The following is a 17,624-nucleotide window of genomic DNA, read 5'->3' on the forward strand; positions in this document are numbered from 1 at the left end:
TCTTCCACTTCAGTGCTTGAATTGCAGAGGCAACGCCACAAAAACACCTCTGAGTTTGACGTGTGAAATCCATCTGCACTCAAAGGAGTATTGTATGATCTGAGAAAAATAACTCTCACTGGCCTTCAGATGGAGATTCTTCTCTTTAGTGTGTCAATCCAACAGAGGAACAGATACAAAATGTAAAAACACCAGCCTTTACAATGCAAATGCCTGAAGACAACGATAGATCTTAGATCTGTCCATTCCAGATGATGTCTTGTCCTTAAATGCTATCAGATTCTAGATTTGTCCATTTCGGAATGATCGATAGACAAGGCTGGTAAACAAAAAATATTCACCCTTTTCCAGTTTAAAATTAAAACAGAATATATATACACAAAGATTACAAAAATAGATATAACGCAAAGAAATGCTTAAATTACAGTTTGAAATATCTTAGTGTGAATATTTATCAATAAAGTGCAACTTAGAAAAGACGGCTACAAGTCAAACAAGAGTTTAAATAACAAATATATTAAAACGTAAAACAATCAATCATAAACTATGAATCAGACAAAAATGAACACACCTTGGTCTTGCAAGGAGGCTATAGCAATTTACTTAGCACTAGATTGCGGTGGAATATTGCGTGGTAAGTGCTGATGTCAAACGTCCCGGTCTTCCACAGATAGGAGAGATATGTGGAGGCAGGAGAAAGGTGTGTCAAGGTAGAATTTAAATATCACTCCTCAAGAGACAAGCAGGCTTTACAGTAGTGAGATAGCTACGCAATCAATGTCCAATTCCAAGTGTCACATGAATGAAAAATGCCACGTAATCATAGTTGTATTCCATCAAAGACAGAGATGGAAAACAAGAGAAAACAGAAAAAAACTCTAAACAAAAATGTTACTAGATTGTGCCTGGGGGGTTATGTCATGGTAATGTCATTCCTTGAGTTCAAGGGTCCATTTTCATGTTCCTTCACATATATATGTATACCTATAGAGAAAAAACAGGGAGAGAAACAGTGGTATTAGCAATCTATTAGCTTCCAATGTCTTCCAGCAGAAAATACTCAGTCTATATATTCAAGTGTTGAAGAAGCATAAAGGAAGTGACTAGTATCAATTAAATTACCCTTTAAACACGACTAATAGTTTGATGGTTGTAGCCATCAATTGTCCCATTAACAATCACCCATATTAGCTAACGTATTTAATTTCAAACTCCACATTTCTCTAGTGTAGGCTAGTACTTATTGTAATGAACAATATCAGTAAAATGCCTGCTATAAGTGATCGGTGTCGATAATTTTTCGGTTTATCATCCCAGCTCTAGTATCAATGGCACTCTACCCAAAAGTACATTCATGTTTCATTGACAAAGACATGTGCAGTGCAGCAACACCTTGTAAGGCAGTCATTATGAAAACAATAGAACAGTAGAAAACTAGAAGGAAATGACTTTCAAATTAACTTTTCCAACAATCCAGCTGAGTGACATGTCCTCTCTCCACATGTCCTGCTTCTAACTTTAGAGTGGTGTGTATGCGTGTGTTTAACAGTCCGATACACAGTTTTATATTGTTCCAAAAGGTGAGTGACTCATTGGCCAATTGCAGAAGTGAAAGCAGGGCAGCAAACTCGTGAGAGATTGTGTTTTAAATTGATTAGGCAAACTGTCTGTGTGCGTGCATTATCCCTATGTCCAGTATCCCTTGAAGTCATGCCCTGGCAGCTAAACCACACTGACTTAGAATCACACATCCCTGACATCTGTGCTCACTGATGAGACAACCTAATTTGGGGAAATGAACACTGGTTTATTACCGCTATGCCTGATGAAATTAACTGAGTTTGGTGACGGATGGTGTTTGTCCAGACAGTCTTGAGTCTTACTCTCTTTCACAATTTGTAACCAGCGGAAGTGTGATTCATAGACAGATTAGCCTACTAGACAGATTGCCCAGGACTGGCTTTGGCAGGCATAACTTGTAGCGACATCCACTATAGTTTACTCAGTCATCACCATTTTCTTCTTTACACTGTTACTAATGAAATAGTATGGACTGAAAACACAATGTGCTGGTTGTCACGTAGCCTGGAAAACCTTAATTCAAGGAAATAGTGCCTATCATATTCAGAGATCATAGACTATAAAACAAAATGGACCCATAAGAGGCTTTCCGTTGAGTATTAACTGCTATGTTCAGCCGATAGTTTTTATCTAAGGTGCTGACACAATCAATACTTGGCAGATATGCAGCCTCCGATAAAAAAAAATGTAACTTGGTGCATTTGCTCGTGCCAATTATTACATCTTGTGTCCTTGAAATGCAGGGCGGCAGGTATTGCCCCTCTAATTTTGTCTTACAGTGACCGTGCAGACTGGGCTCGGAACATTTAGGATCCATTTGGCAGTCTTGCACACATTGTTTAGCAATGGGGGATCCTTTCTCAGATGGCTAGCTAGCAGGATAGAGCGACAGACAAATAACTTTGGTTTAGAATGAAGCCATGCTACTAGTTAGCAAGTTGCGATCTAGCAATATGACAAGAGTTAACTACAGTTAGCTAGCTAACGTTAGTTATGAATAGTAATCATTGCTCAGCACAGTCTACTCTGTGTTTAACTCTTGCTAACTATATGATAAGTTAGCGAGCTACTTCTGACGTTTCAAATGGTTATAGTTAGCCATGTTGATTGTGTTGACTGGTACCTATCGCCAGGGAATACAGTATACAAACAAAAAGCAGTTACCGTTCGATTAGGGTAGCAGCCAGCAAGCTAGACAACTAAGAAATCCCAACTTGTTACAGTAGATAGCCAGCTAGCCAACAGTGCTGTGTCGAAAACCATGTATTGCTTGCTATAACGCTATAAACGCAACTGGTTGTTTATCCTGGCTACAAACTAAGTCTACCCAGCAATATCTAACGTCAGTAGCGAGGCGTTAGCCGGCTGGCCATAATTTTAGTCAACTGAACTTCTCTAACGTTTGCTAGCTAAACAACTTGATATTTCACTAACGATGCGAGCAACAATATGCTGGCTAGCTAGGCTAGGAGATAAAGTAGCTACCTAACGTTAGCTAGCTATCTGTTCATAGCTAATGAATACTCAAAATTGGTAAAGTAATAACCATGGAAATATTTACCCCCAACTGTATATATTGAAAAACTCCAAAATTACCTCATTCTAGCTCCCCCTGCGACCAAGTCGCTTGCTTGCTCCGTAGGAAGGCTCTGTAGTTACCCTCCAGTAAGCGTGTATGAAACACTGGAGGGCTGGACAGTTTGAGCGGCGGGGAGGAAGTCCAATCGTAGATAAGGAAAGACATTCCGGACCACCTACCGACATTCTCCAATAGTTGACGGCGCCAGTGCACCGCATTGTGGAGGCCACAGATAACAGAAGAAAAAAAATGCCATGTGGATCCAAAGCGATGCAGTCATGGTGCATACATTTTTGGTAGGGGGATCGAACACTATCTTAAGCCGGTCTGCAGCTGAGCTACAGAGGACCACAATGTCATGATCTACTTTGAAATCAAGCAGTCTAGTCAATATTGTCAAGGCTAGACTGTCGATTCTTCCAATGCACTCATCACGTGTCTAAATAAATACATTACACAAGGCATTGAAAAACAATTGTATTAATACTACGTCATACAACAGGGCCTAGGAGTGAATAGTAATAGTAGATTGATTCAAATTGTCCATCAGGTTGGAAAGAAGTGTCTACAGAGCAAAGTACTATCCAAAGTGCAACAATGCTCAGAAACAACAAATGGACAGAGACATTGATTCATTTTGTATCGCTATCTTTATTTGTATCAGATTCCAAGGAAAACAAAAAAGACTTTAGGCCTTGTATCCACGGCTGGATCTGCGCCCACGAGCACGCTCAAACTTCCTGCCCTTGGAGCGAATGTAGGGCCTGAGGGAGAGAAGAGATAAGCCATTAATTAAGTGTTTCAAACACCTTCCTAGATTCTGCAGATAATGCATTAATGTTGATTATGTGCATTGTCTATCAACTAGATGCCAATATTAAGGGGACAAAACAAGCAAAATACAGCTATGCCTAATGTATTTCAAAATGATGGATTTTTCCTTCTCCGTTCCTTGAAGTAATCACTGATATGATAGCACTGGGTTGGAGAAGGTGAATCTAGTGGAACCCAGGCATATACATGTTTTATATTTAGTAAATAAACTAACATTGAGTCCAACAAATTTCTCTACACCAATTCCTGGGCCCAGTTTTTACAAAAGTTTGTATTTGGATCAGAATGATACGGATTCTGGAATCCTCCGTTTTACAATTCAAGATCAGATCGATCTGGACGTTTTTGAGCCAGGTTTTTCCAGAAAATAATCAGATGAGATCATTCTGATCAAGATGCCACAATATCAAGATCACTGAATCTGGACTACCTACACCTTGCCATCTACTGGACAGGTTATGGTACTACTACTAAACTGTCATAGGGAACCTGAGAGGAGTAAACTAATGTGTATAGTGCTATTTCTATTTTTTTTTTTTTTTTTACCATTTATTATTTTATTTCACTTAGTCCTGCATGTTGGAGCATAAGATTTTCACTGTACCCTGCAATTATACCTGCAACCCCTGTACGTGACGATTAAACACTGAATACAAAAGGTACTCAAGAGTAAAAAATAATGGAGCCTGCATAACACTTATAAGTACATGCATTTATTTGTAGGGATGCAAACTGGTGAGTGCCCAAAAATGTGACATTTTTGTTACTTGCTGTTTTCAGCGATGTAAAGGCGCAAGCGTGACTGTGCTCCGTTTTCCTCTATGGCAGTGTCACTCAGAAGCTGCATGACCGCAAAGCCTAGTCAGATTGGCCTGTGCTCGTTCTTACAAGCCAAATGAAAAGATGCATGTATCCACTTCGCTGGCGCTGCAAGCCCCTCTAATAATTAATCCAACGTAATAGAAGGACCACCACTGTCTGCACACCCCAGCTCACCATCACGGTTAACATGTACGCCCCCCCCCCCCAAACTTAGTTTGGATCTACTTCTCAATATAACAAATTACCACACAGTACCTATACTGCAGTCAATTTAACAAATAAACCTTGATTTTCAGAGGTAAAAATGTATATATATATTTTTTTAACTCCTCACCGTAGTTATATTGACATTTCTTGGTTGTAGTGCCTTTCACCTTTCTAAATCCATCCATCTAGTGGGATCAAGATCATTCTGATTTTCGGCATCTAAATTAGCCTAATCACTACCTTTGAGTTTTGAAAAACGCAAAAACATTTAATCCTGATTAAAGGTCAGATTGGATTACAAAATCTGAATCCCTATACAGAGGATCAGAATCTCATTTCCCAGTTTTGAAATACTAAATTATAACATTTAATTCAATCCGATTGCCGAAATACGATCAGACAAGTTTTGCAAAACTGGGCTGGGCTCAGTGAGGTGCAAACATAGATTACAACACTGCAGACAAACTCACAATTGTTTATTCTACACGACAAGAGAAACATGTTTGTCCTTCTCTACACAATGCACATCTAGTATCCTCATTCTAAAGTAGGGCCATCCACAACAAGTCCATCTACTAACAAAACATCTCATTGAAGTTCTCAATTATAAGAAAGTGTGTCCTCCATTTAAAAACATTCCTGTCATTTTCAGTGAAAACCAAACCGGAGCGAACTTGTCAAACAATTTGGAAAACATTCTCTCAATTGACAGATACTGAATGAAACCCTAGGAGAGCAGCAGTCTCAAGAAAGGGGTACAATACTCACTTGGTGTGGCTGTGGGGGGTTCCGCAGGCTTTTCCAAAATGCCTGTACACCTCTCTGCCCTTACGGGGTCCTGAAAGAAGAAAAACAAGTACGTTTCAGACCAAAGTAACAGGGTTGCCTAGTTAACAGCCACAAAGCCAAAATTGCCTATAACTTAAAACCGCATGAAACACAAATTAGCTTTTTGGCATTAATTTAAGGTTAGGCCTAAGATTAGCAGTGTGGTTAAGTTTAGGTTTAAAATCAGATTTTATGAGAAATTGTAGAAATAGGCGGGATTTAGCCATAATCTGACTGTGGCTGTGATAACTAGAGATGACCGTCACTTTAAACATGTAATAGTAGTGCATTTCGGTGAGCACATCCTCCAAACTAGCAGTGTTCTTACCCGACAGCAGCACGGTGCCCTGTCCTTTGGGGGCAGCCAGAGCCAGCTGGTCAAAGGTCATGACCTGACCTCCGGCCTTCAGGATCCTGCGGCGAGCTCCGTCAGTCACCTTCAGAGCGCACACCTGAGGGAAGGGAGAACCGAGGATGTTTAGCAACTCATGTTAACACTTATTTAATGTTCTGAGAAAGTAGTCCAACCCTAGTCCTGAAGAGCTAACTCGTTACCGGGTGGGAAGGCTTTTGTTGTAGCCCAACACCCGATTAAAACAGTCAGGGGTGTATTTACTCCGCCAATTGTTGCAAAACGTTTCTTAAAACGGAAGCAAAGGGAACAGGGAGGGACCTACCTGAATTTGTCCAATAGAAAGGCTCCTTTTGCTTCCATTTGGCTCTTAAACAGTTTCCGTAATAAATACACCCCAGGCTAAACCAAGTGTTAGTGCTGGGCTGGAGCAAAAGCCTGACCCAAGCAGGAATCCAGTAAGTTAAAACATAACCTTTACCTTGAGTTTGGGGATATCCTGGATTCTGACATCATCAGTGACGGTTCCCACGACGACTGCGGTTCTGTTCTCACGACCAGGCAGTTTCATCTTACGGATCTGAAGCGGAGAGCAAATAGTTCAGAAGAGGACAGGGACAACAGCCACACAGTGAATATAAATATTAAGGGTGCATCTTAAATGCTCCACATACTGACAGTAAAATCTGGACAGGTGAAAGAAGGTACTTTCACTTTGCCCGTGTATTCATATCAATAAAGCTGGAAGGGACATGGGCCCGGTTTCCCAATAGCGATGGAACTTAGGCTCACGAGGGTTTTAACGATGCATCGTTCCTACAACGGCCGAATGTAACACGAGTTTCCCAAAAACACCACGCAGAGAGAACGTTCACAAGTGTGTGGTTGGAGCTTGCATCGATACTGATCAATACGAAAGAAAGGGAGCGCTGCCCTCAGATCAACTTTCTCCATTCAAAATCATACCGACGACAGATCAGCTCCTAGAGAGATAATATTCGCAGGCAAAGGTGATGAGGCGGTTTATTCTAATGCTAACCCAATAATAATGCACCAAAGCAGATTTGGCACATCATTGCGCACATTACACATTAAATATATTAGCAAAATATAACTGATTGAACATGAAATAGATTTCAATGACTGAAATAGGCATTTACTGCATGTAGCCTGTTTTATTATTTACACTTTATTTCCATTTACAAAGGACAATAAGAAAGTGACAGACATCCAAACAATAGATGGGGAGGGGAGGATAGGTAGCCTGGGTTTTACCAGGAAACACAGGACACCCAGCGGGCCCTGTCACAGCAAGCCAGGCATCCTGTGTGACCTGGCAGAAGCCAAGCCTGGGGGGGGTAACAGTTCACAAACAAATACAGACTTAATATATTAGGCAATGCGCTTTTACTTACATATATTATTATACATGTCCCAGAGACCCTGTAGACCATTGTCATAGACCTGGAGGGCCAAAGCCGCTCTTTCCATAGTCAACAAATCCATGAATTCCCTTAACCAAATGTCCATGCGGAATCACTGCGGTTTACGCTCTTTCCTATTCATAAAGTATTGTTCGTTTGACTGATAGGAAGGCCAGAGCAATGATACGTTGCGTGGTTCTAGGTTGGATATTGTCCACCCTACTTCCTAGCAGGCACACTACAAGACAAAGTGGGATACGCACATTCAAAATTCCAGACAACATATCTACCTCAGTCCCAAATCCTTTGACGGCTGGACAGTTCCATAACAGATGCATTAGCGTTCCGTCTTCACCCATGTCAACACAAATCTGAAAGGCTTTGATTTTTTTATCCACCGTTGAGGTGTAGTAAGCCTATATGAGAGAATTTGAATAATTGTATACCTTACAGTTGGATATCGATGTTTTTCCATATTGCATTCCCACTGTAATGCAGTGACGGATACACCCAAGTCCTGTTCCCAATGTAACGGAGTAGGGATGTTGCTGTTTGGGGAGGAGAGGCCAACCAGCTTGTATAAGGGGAAAACCGTTCCTTTTCCATTAGCAGCACCCCTCAGTTTGTTGTCCATTACTTTTAGATCCCACATCAATACCATTTGAGGAAATACACTATTATTGATTTGAACTGCAAATAAGGTAGAAATGCCATATTATTTAGGCCAAACTCTGCTATCAACTCTTTTAAATGGTTTGATATCACCATCCCTTACGACCTGCCCCACCTGACTGATGTTTTGCCGTTGCCAGGTAATATTAGCCAATGTCTTTCTCCCTGCAGTAAACAAGGGGTTGTTCCATATTGGACATGAGGGAAGCACCACTGATAGATAACCTTTTATGAAATGTCTTTGCCACGTCACATGAAAACTCAAGTAGTGGGTCATCTTACAGTGGCAATTGGGGTAATACCACAATGATGACGTGGAGATCAAATTACTATGTTCTGTTACAATTTTTTCCTCTAACCACTCCCACCAGCCTACAATTCCCCCATGACAATGGATATCTTGCATTATAAAACAAGTAATACAAATAAACATCAAGAAAACCCAATCCATTTAACAGACGCTCTTATTTAGATAGACGTACAGGTGCAATTAGGGTTAAGTGCCTTGCTCGAGGGCACAACTGACTTTTCACCTAGCAGGCTCGGAACCAGCGAACTTTAGGTTACTGGCCCAATGCTCTTAAATCGCTAGGCTACCTGCCACCCCAACTAGGACATGTTCAAGAAGCCACTTAAGAGGTGGGAAAGATCTCCAGCTCACTCAAAGGTACCAAAACTTCAGGAGGGAAATTAACCATGACATAGGAGTCAAAGGTAAAAATAAAATATAACTAGAATGTTAGAGCAAGGAAGTGTCAAAAACACCAAGAAAGCATTGTAGAGCAACAGGTATAAGCGGGAGTACCAGCTGAAGTTGTCCTCCCACTTGTGCTGTTGCCCTCTTTGAATCTGTGAACTTGACTGCCATTCAACTGAGTCAATACTAGCAATTTGATTCTGTAGCAGGTTAAAAACACAGCTATGGGAAGGATAGGTGTAACTCACCATGCGAGACACCGATATTGGAGGCCTGTGGGTCCTGCTCATGAAGAGCCTCCTGAGGACCACCTTGTTGAAGGGAGCAGTGGAGCGACGGGCCAGGAACCTGTACAGCTGTGGGGAAAGAACGTAAACATTTAGTAAGTAGAACTTATTGAGAACTCAATGTAAATGTCCACAAGGGTTAGTCTGAGCTACCTGCTGCATAGACTTAACAATTAACCCCCCCAAAAAACTAAAATTAAGTTGGGAAAATCAACTTAATGTAAACTTGAATCACAATGTATGCAGGTTGTGACACATGCCTTGACCAGGAGCCTCAGGTAGATATCCTGACTCTTGGGCTCCTTTCGGTGCACCTTACGGTCCTTGTTGTGTCGGATGTCGACTCCCTGTGAATAGAGGTGGTGTAGGTCAATACATGAGAACTTGCCATTCACGCACTGATCAATTGAAAACCAATCCTTAGAGTTACACATTGTCAATACCATTTCTGATCACTGTGCCAGTAATTTTACCTTTGCATGCTTCTGAACCCTATGCTGTATAGCTAGGCCTCAAACGATATACTGTGTAACGTTAGTAGACGTGGTCTAACTCAAACGGATCATATCTAAACAGCACCCAAATCATACCGAAATTGAATTTGGCAGCATAACGTTGCAGTCTCATACACAGCGGCTATCTAGTTAGCTAGCGAAGTAAGTTGCCTAGTTCACTGAACCTGGTCAAATCGCACGTTTTCCAAGAGGGCTAACTTTTATCAGGTAGCCGATACATTCTAACTCGGAGAAGCCTCAAAACGAATAAATACAAAAGGTACCGACATTTCTCGAACATCAGTACCATTATCTCGAGTCTAAGTTGCACGCTGTCTTTCAGGAATTAGTGACAATACCCGGTAGCAAGCTAGCTACTGTGACGCTAACCCCCGGTAGAGAAGGACTCATGAACCGTATCGTTAAAACGCCAAATAGTATGACAATACCATCCGGAACTCAAACCAAAGACATCAAGGCATTTAGATACATGAAAATGGTTGAGTTGTGCTACTGTAAAAGTGAGGATGGACTCAGATGATCAAGTCGGAACATTAACGATGTTTTCAGAAGCTGTACCTACCATCTTGGACTCTGAGTGGAAAGGGAAAAGGAAGGGCCGCTGTCTCGCGATAAACACCACTCCGCGATCACGGAAGTCACACGTGTTTTCGTTGGCTTTTTTGCTATTACTTCCTGTGTGATTATCACGTCGTCAAAAAGTCTTTATATTTCTATTTTATATTATTCTATTCGTTAATTCATTCATTTAATTCATATATAATTTGTGTGTAGGCTAGTGTGACGTGACTTTCTAACCAATAGAACCACTATGCGAAAAACAAATAACATTCAAAATACAGTAGCAGTATGTGATTTACATACAATAAAAGGTAACTTTTCTTCACAAAACAGAAAGGTGAACTCGCTTCTCTTCTTGTAAGTTGTCAGGCTCTTTATTTTTTAACTTGATTAAATATTTAAATAAGCATGTTTTGGTATCAGAATTCATAGTTCCAGCTTTGAGAGAGAAAAATGCATTTCTCCTTATATATATATTTATTGTCATTTAGCAGATGCTCTTATCCAGAGTGACTTACAGGAGCAACTAGGGTTTAGTGCCTTGCTCAAGGGCACATCAACAGATTTTTCACCTAGTAGGCTCGGGAATTAACTGCTAGGCTACCTGCTGTCATGCAAAGACGAAAAACACATCCTTTAAAATAACTATTTTAATCAAGTTATAAGCATACAGCACATAAAAGCTATTCAATTGTGGTCACAATTTTCTCATCACACAGCTCATCCAATGACATCCATATCAGTGAGAGGGGGGTTGGGTTTGTGTATCATCTTTCTGCTGTCTGAAATGGCACAGGAAGACTGTCCACACCAGCGTGATGCCACCCACAAACACTGTACGAGCAACTGGGGGAACCAAGGAGAAATTCAATGCCTGAGAGAGAGAAAGAGAGAGGGGAGAGAGAGAGAGTGAGTGAGTGAGTGTAATGTTTACTGTTAATTTTTTATTGTTTATTTCACTTTTGTTTATTATCTATTTAACTTTCTTTGGCAATGTAAACATATGTTTCCCATGCCAATAAATACATTGAATTGAATTGAATTGAATGGAGAAAGAAAGAGAGAGAATCAGTGTGTGTGTGTGTGTGTGTGTGTGTATGCAAATAATGTGTTGTTGTTGTTTTCTACCTGCATTGTTGACCAGTACACCACTCCAGTCTGTCATACACAACAAAAGAGAGGGAGAGAGAGAGACCATTAATGTGGTTGTGGTGTACTATACATTTACATCATTTACATATACCTTCATCTATTCAAGTGTTGTGCCCTCTTCCTTTAGCCACAAATTCATGCTCTGCATCCATACCTTGTATGAAGTCCAGAATTTCTCCCTCCAATTTTCCAATGGGTCCTCTTTGTTTTCTAATACACTAAGACCTTAAAAAGAGAAACACATATTATAGAACAATTTTCAAGCCTTACACACACACACACACACACACACGCGCACGCACATGTAGTACTTGGGGATGAGTGAAACTTACTCCTCAGCCCCAGGCACGTACGCTCGAACACACACAAACACACACACACACACACATACAAACAAACACACACCTATGAAGAAGGCACTGATAGTAGCGGGGGCAGCAACCAGTTGATCCAGCACTACCTTCCCTGACACCCTTTTGGCCCCTCCCCCTGGCAACATCCTCTCCAGCCCCTTCAGCCAATGGTAGTTGAAGTTGGCATGGAAACAGAACCCAACAAGGGCCACTCGAGCGGTCTGGGACCAGTCAATACCAGCCCATGTTGTGACACTTTTAGTACCCATGGAAATCTTGGTTCCCTCCATGTTCAGCTTGGCTCCCCTCTGAGTCATGGATGGTGAGTGATTCCTTGTCTGTGTTTAATCCACCACTCTGTTTCCCTCCAAGCATGCTTTGCTGTATAAGGTCCGCGGAGGCAAACAGGGTTGTGTATCCGACTACGTTGCTGATGTAGGGGTGGGCCTTAAACAAGGCCCAGGCTCGACTCATTGTTACTGTTGAATTCATGGGGAGAAACAAAGGGTTAACATTATGGAATAAGAAGGAAAATATTCCTAATGACTAATGAATTATATTTCATTGACTTATAGGCTATTAGCATCACAAGCTAAATTCACTGATAATTTTATTTTGGATAAAAGTGGACTTTTGATGTCATTACATCATATTTTCTAAGGTCCCACTCAATCCTCAAAGCCAGTGGGCTATGATATATAAATGAAACAAAATAATATTGTCTTGCCTTGTCAAATTGAGCTCTGACTCCTTGCTTTAGGCAAAGAGAGAGCCAACTTACCTTACAACTTAGCTGTCTCGTCCACTGCTTGGAACACAGCAGTGGCAGAGACACAAGATTCACACTGCTTGCTTCTGGAGGACAAGGCGGGGGTGGGGTCAATGGAATTCTCAGCCAATAAAAGGCAGGTTCTCAGAGGTCAGAGAGGTCTGCTTGGCTGGTCAAAGTTCTGTCAGAGGGAGCGTGTTAAGGCTTTACCTAGTAGCCTTCTTTTGCAATGAAAGCATGTGAGAAAAGCACAGATGGGGAAGGCAGGAGGGAGAGTGACTGGATACATGGAGGAAAAGAGCAAGAGGGATACAGAGTGTAGCGTTTAGAACATGAATTAGACAGACCTGATTAATAGCAGGAGTTGTCATACTGGTACAATACCACCAATCAACCTAAACTACTTTTGTAATACAGTATTACTACATTGCTATTACCACTAGTAATAGGCTACTTTAGAAACGATGGTTCTAAAGTAGCCTACTGTACTAGCCTACTAAACGCAGGCCAACTACATTTTAACATTTTCAGACCGTGTATGTTTACAACTGACTTTGCTGGGAGAATGGTATTACGTTTCTCAACACATTCCCATTCAGGGCCACAGCAATGTGTATGTGGTTACTTGCTGAAAAACTGCCAATAGTGACAACAAAGATCCAAACTCCTACCTTTACAGCTGAAAAAGGGTTATGGGTGATGCGACTTACCAAAGTAATGGTCCACAGTATAAGTCAGCAAATCAATACCAACAACATGCTGTTTCTCAAAGGCAGAGTAGACCCTGGTCGCACGCACGTGGCTGCACTAAAAATAGATGCCACTCCTGAAACCACACTTCCCTCCTTTGGTTACATTTACATTTTACATTTTAGTCATTTAGCAGACGCTCTTATCCAGAGCGACTTACAGTTAGTGAGTGCATGCATTATTTTATTTTTTCTCATACTGGCCCCCCGTGGAAATCGAACCCACAACCCTGGCTTTGCAAACGCCAGGCTCTACCAACTGAGCTACATCCCTGCCGGCCATTCCCTCCCCTACCCTGGACGACGCTGGGCCAATTGTGCGCCGCCCTGTGGTAAGTTTGGTTTACAATGATAAGCACAGTGTATATATTTAAAGGAATAGTTCACCCCAAACCCCCAATTACATGTAATAAGATGGTGGCAATAATTTCCGCTCCCACTTTGGGATGGAGGCCTATAGATTTTCCTATTTGATATAACACACACACACACACACTACTCATTATTCAGCTATGTGGTGAGGATAGTCTATTCATTCGCTGCGCTGCCATATATATGTAAAATACAGTGCTAGAACAGCCCTCTGTAGAACCTAAAGGGCAATGTGCCATTAGCAACCACCTCAGCTCTTAGTTCAGAAAATGTGATAATGAACAGCTTGTTAAGTACCTCAACTTGGTGCGTTTGTGTCTTTCAATAGTTAACAAGCTGCCTTTAGTGTTCCTCACAATGGAGATGTGCGCCCACGCTTCTACAAGCAGTTGACTTCTCATATAATTGCCCTCTTTCTTTTCTCTGTGTCTCATCCCCCCCCATCTGTCTCAGAGCAGGGGATTGATGTGGGATGTTCAGCATTGACTCATTGAGACACATATACACACACACAGACACACAATCAACCACGAAACCCCACCTCTTTCTCCATCTGTACCGCAACCTGTCTTTCTGACACATTATTGGAGTTAGTCTGCAGAGCTAGAGACAGCCACAGCAGTGCCAAGGTGAGTTTTCTTTGTGTTGTTCTATATTGTAGAATAATATTTGGTTAATAAGTGGTTTCGATGGTCCAGCTTGTTGGAGCATGATGCTGGCATCCCCAATGTTATGGGTTTGATTCTTGCATGGACCGTTACTGTAACTGTAAGTTGCTTTAGGAAAAAGTGTCTGTTAAATGACCATATTTAAACATTCCAATTACACCTTGATGGACAGAATTTTCCCTGAAAATAGTCGGCTGGACCAATTATTAGATGGTTTTAGTTATTGTGTTTTACCAATGTAATTTCTGAACAATTATGGGATACCTTAATAAGTTACAGGAGTGCTCAGCCCGCTTGTGTGGGTTTTGTTTCTGTAGGTCCTGTTGGTTCAGTTTAAAGACTTAGTAAAGTTGTCGTTGATAAATGATTTTTTGCTGCATTCCGGTGTTCCACTGAAAATGTGAAACTGAAACATTCTAACTTAGAAATTGGGGATAGGCCTACGAGATTTCCCACATTTCAATGGTTCTGTTGCATGTCATATCTGCTGTAACTTCTAGTAGAATATGCTCCCATATGGTTGGAAGCTCACAAGAAATGTCTTTGGACTTCAGAAACTCATATTTAGACCTTATCCCCCTCTCCTACTGTTGATACTTCTGTTACCCCTCCCACCTCATCCTTCTCTCTCACCACATGACCTGTTACCCCTCCCACCTCATCCTTCTCACTTACCACATGACCTGTTACCCCTCCCACCTCATCCTTCTCTCTCACCACATGACCTGTTACCCCTCCCACCTCATCCTTCTCTCTTACCACATGACCTGTTACCCCTCCCACCTCATCCTTCTCTCTTACCACATGACCTGTTACCCCTCCCACCTCATCCTTCTCTCTTACCACATGACCTGTTACCCCTCCCACCTCATCCTTCTCTCTCACCACATGACCTGTTACCCCTCCCACCTCATCCTTCTCTCTCACCACATGACCTGTTACCCCTCCCACCTCATCCTTCTCTCTCACCACATGACCTGTTACCCCTCCCACCTCATCCTTCTCTCTCACCACATGACCTGTTACCCCTCCCACCTCATCCTTCTCTCTCACCACATGACCTGTTACCCCTCCCACCTCATCCTTCTCTCTTACCACATGACCTGTTACCCCTCCCACCTCATCCTTCTCTCTCACCACATGACCTGTTACCCCTCCCACCTCATCCTTCTCTCTTACCACATGACCTGTTACCCCTCCCACCTCATCCTTCTCTCTTACCACATGACCTGTTACCCCTCCCACCTCATCCTTCTCTCTCACCACATGACCTGTTACCCCTCCCACCTCATCCTTCTCTCTCACCACATGACCTGTTACCCCTCCCACCTCATCCTTCTCTCTTACCACATGACCTGTTACCCCTCCCACCTCATCCTTCTCTCTTACCACATGACCTGTTACCCCTCCCACCTCATCCTTCTCTCTCACCACATGACCTGTTACCCCTCCCACCTCATCCTTCTCTCTCACCACATGACCTGTTACCCCTCCCACCTCATCCTTCTCACTTACCACATGACCTGTTACCCCTCCCACCTCATCCTTCTCACTTACCACATGACCTGTTACCCCTCCCACCTCATCCTTCTCTCTCACCACATGACCTGTTACCCCTCCCACCTCATCCTTCTCTCTTACCACATGACCTGTTACCCCTCCCACCTCATCCTTCTCTCTTACCACATGACCTGTTACCCCTCCCACCTCATCCTTCTCTCTTACCACATGACCTGTTACCCCTCCCACCTCATCCTTCTCTCTTACCACATGACCTGTTACCCCTCCCACCTCATCCTTCTCTCTTACCACATCCCCAACTAATACCCCAGACCTGTTACCCCTCCCACCTCATCCTTCTCTCTTACCACATCCCAACCAGACCTGTTACCCCTCTCACCTCATCCTTCTCTCTTACCACATAAGACCTGTTACCCCTCTCACCTCATCCTTCTCTCTTACCACATCACAGACCTGTTACCCCTCTCACCTCATCCTTCTCTCTTACCACATCCCAACTAAACCCCAGACCTGTTACCCCTCTCACCTCATCCTTCTCTCTTACCACATCCCCAACTAATACCCCAGACCTGTTACCCCTCTCACCTCACCCTTCTCTCTTACCACATCCCCAACTAATACCCCAGACCTGTTACCCCTCTCACCTCATCCTTCTCTCTTACCACATCCCCAACTAATACCCCAGACCTGTTACCCCTCTCACCTCATCCTTCTCTCTTACCACATCCCCAACTAATACCCCAGACCTGTTACCCCTCTCACCTCATCCTTCTCTCTTACCACATCCCCAACTAATACCCCAGACCTGTTACCCCTCTCACCTCATCCTTCTCTCTTACCACATCCCCAACTAATACCCCAGACCTGTTACCCCTCCCACCTCATCCTTCTCTCTTACCACATCCCCAACTAATACCCCAGACCTGTTACCCCTCCCACCTCATCCTTCTCTCTTACCACATCCCCAACTAAACCCCAGACCTGTTACCCCTCTCACCTCATCCTTCTCTCTTACCACATCCCCAACTAAACCCCAGACCTGTTACCCCTCTCACCTCATCCTTCTCTCTTACCACATCCCCAACTAATACCCCAGACCTGTTACCCCTCCCACCTCATCCTTCTCTCTCACCACATGACCTGTTACCCCTCCCACCTCATCCTTCTCACTCACCACATCCCCAACTAATACCCCAGACCTGTTACCCCTCCCACCTCATCCTTCTCTCTTACCACATCCCCAACTAATACCCCAGACCTGTTACCCCTCCCACCTCATCCTTCTCTCTTACCACATCCCCAACTAATACCCCAGACCTGTTACCCCTCAAACCTCATCCTTCTCTCTTACCACATCCCCAACTAATACCCCAGACCTGTTACCCCTCTCACCTCATCCTTCTCTCTTACCACATCCCCAACTAATACCCCAGACCTGTTACCCCTCCCACCTCATCCTTCTCTCTTACCACATCCCCAACTAATACCCAGACCTGTTACCCCTCTCACCTCATCCTTCTCTCTTACCACATCCCCAACTAATACCCCAGACCTGTTACCCCTCTCACCTCATCCTTCTCTCTTACCACATCCCCAACTAATACCCCAGACCTGTTACCCCTCTCACCTCATCCTTCTCTCTTACCACATCCCCAACTAATACCCCAGACCTGTTACCCCT

The 17,624-nt window shown here is 42.9% G+C and overlaps 2 protein-coding genes and 1 long non-coding RNA gene across 3 annotated transcripts; all 3 read right to left on the bottom strand.

Moving 5' to 3' along the window:
- Positions 1–130: 130 nt before the first annotated feature.
- On the bottom strand, positions 131–3,321 carry LOC123482147. Its single transcript, XR_006657570.1, has 2 exons — positions 3,178–3,321; positions 131–984 (listed from the first exon to the last, which is right to left on the bottom strand). It is a non-coding gene; the product is annotated as an uncharacterized LOC123482147 (long non-coding RNA).
- Positions 3,322–3,791: 470 nt separating this feature from the next.
- rpl18 (ribosomal protein L18) lies at positions 3,792–10,456 on the bottom strand. The gene is made up of 7 exons (XM_041852499.2): positions 10,361–10,456; positions 9,544–9,630; positions 9,245–9,352; positions 6,685–6,783; positions 6,180–6,303; positions 5,792–5,861; positions 3,792–3,924 (listed from the first exon to the last, which is right to left on the bottom strand). Exons 1-7 carry the CDS (start codon positions 10,361–10,363, stop codon positions 3,849–3,851), a joined length of 567 nt encoding a protein of 188 aa, XP_041708433.1. The 5' UTR covers positions 10,364–10,456; the 3' UTR covers positions 3,792–3,848.
- A 538-nt stretch (positions 10,457–10,994) lies between these two features.
- Positions 10,995–13,446, bottom strand: si:ch211-120k19.1 (uncharacterized protein LOC563199 homolog). The gene is given in 7 exon segments (XM_045208428.1): positions 10,995–11,233; positions 11,488–11,517; positions 11,666–11,736; positions 11,917–12,182; positions 12,184–12,343; positions 12,646–12,912; positions 13,344–13,446. Coding segments are annotated over 5 exon segments (657 nt in total). The 5' UTR covers positions 12,339–12,343; positions 12,646–12,912; positions 13,344–13,446; the 3' UTR covers positions 10,995–11,098.
- Between the last annotated feature and the right edge of the window lie 4,178 nt (positions 13,447–17,624).

Source organism: Coregonus clupeaformis, chromosome 28 (genome assembly GCF_020615455.1).
Source record: "Coregonus clupeaformis isolate EN_2021a chromosome 28, ASM2061545v1, whole genome shotgun sequence".
NCBI lineage: Eukaryota > Metazoa > Chordata > Actinopteri > Salmoniformes > Salmonidae > Coregonus > Coregonus clupeaformis.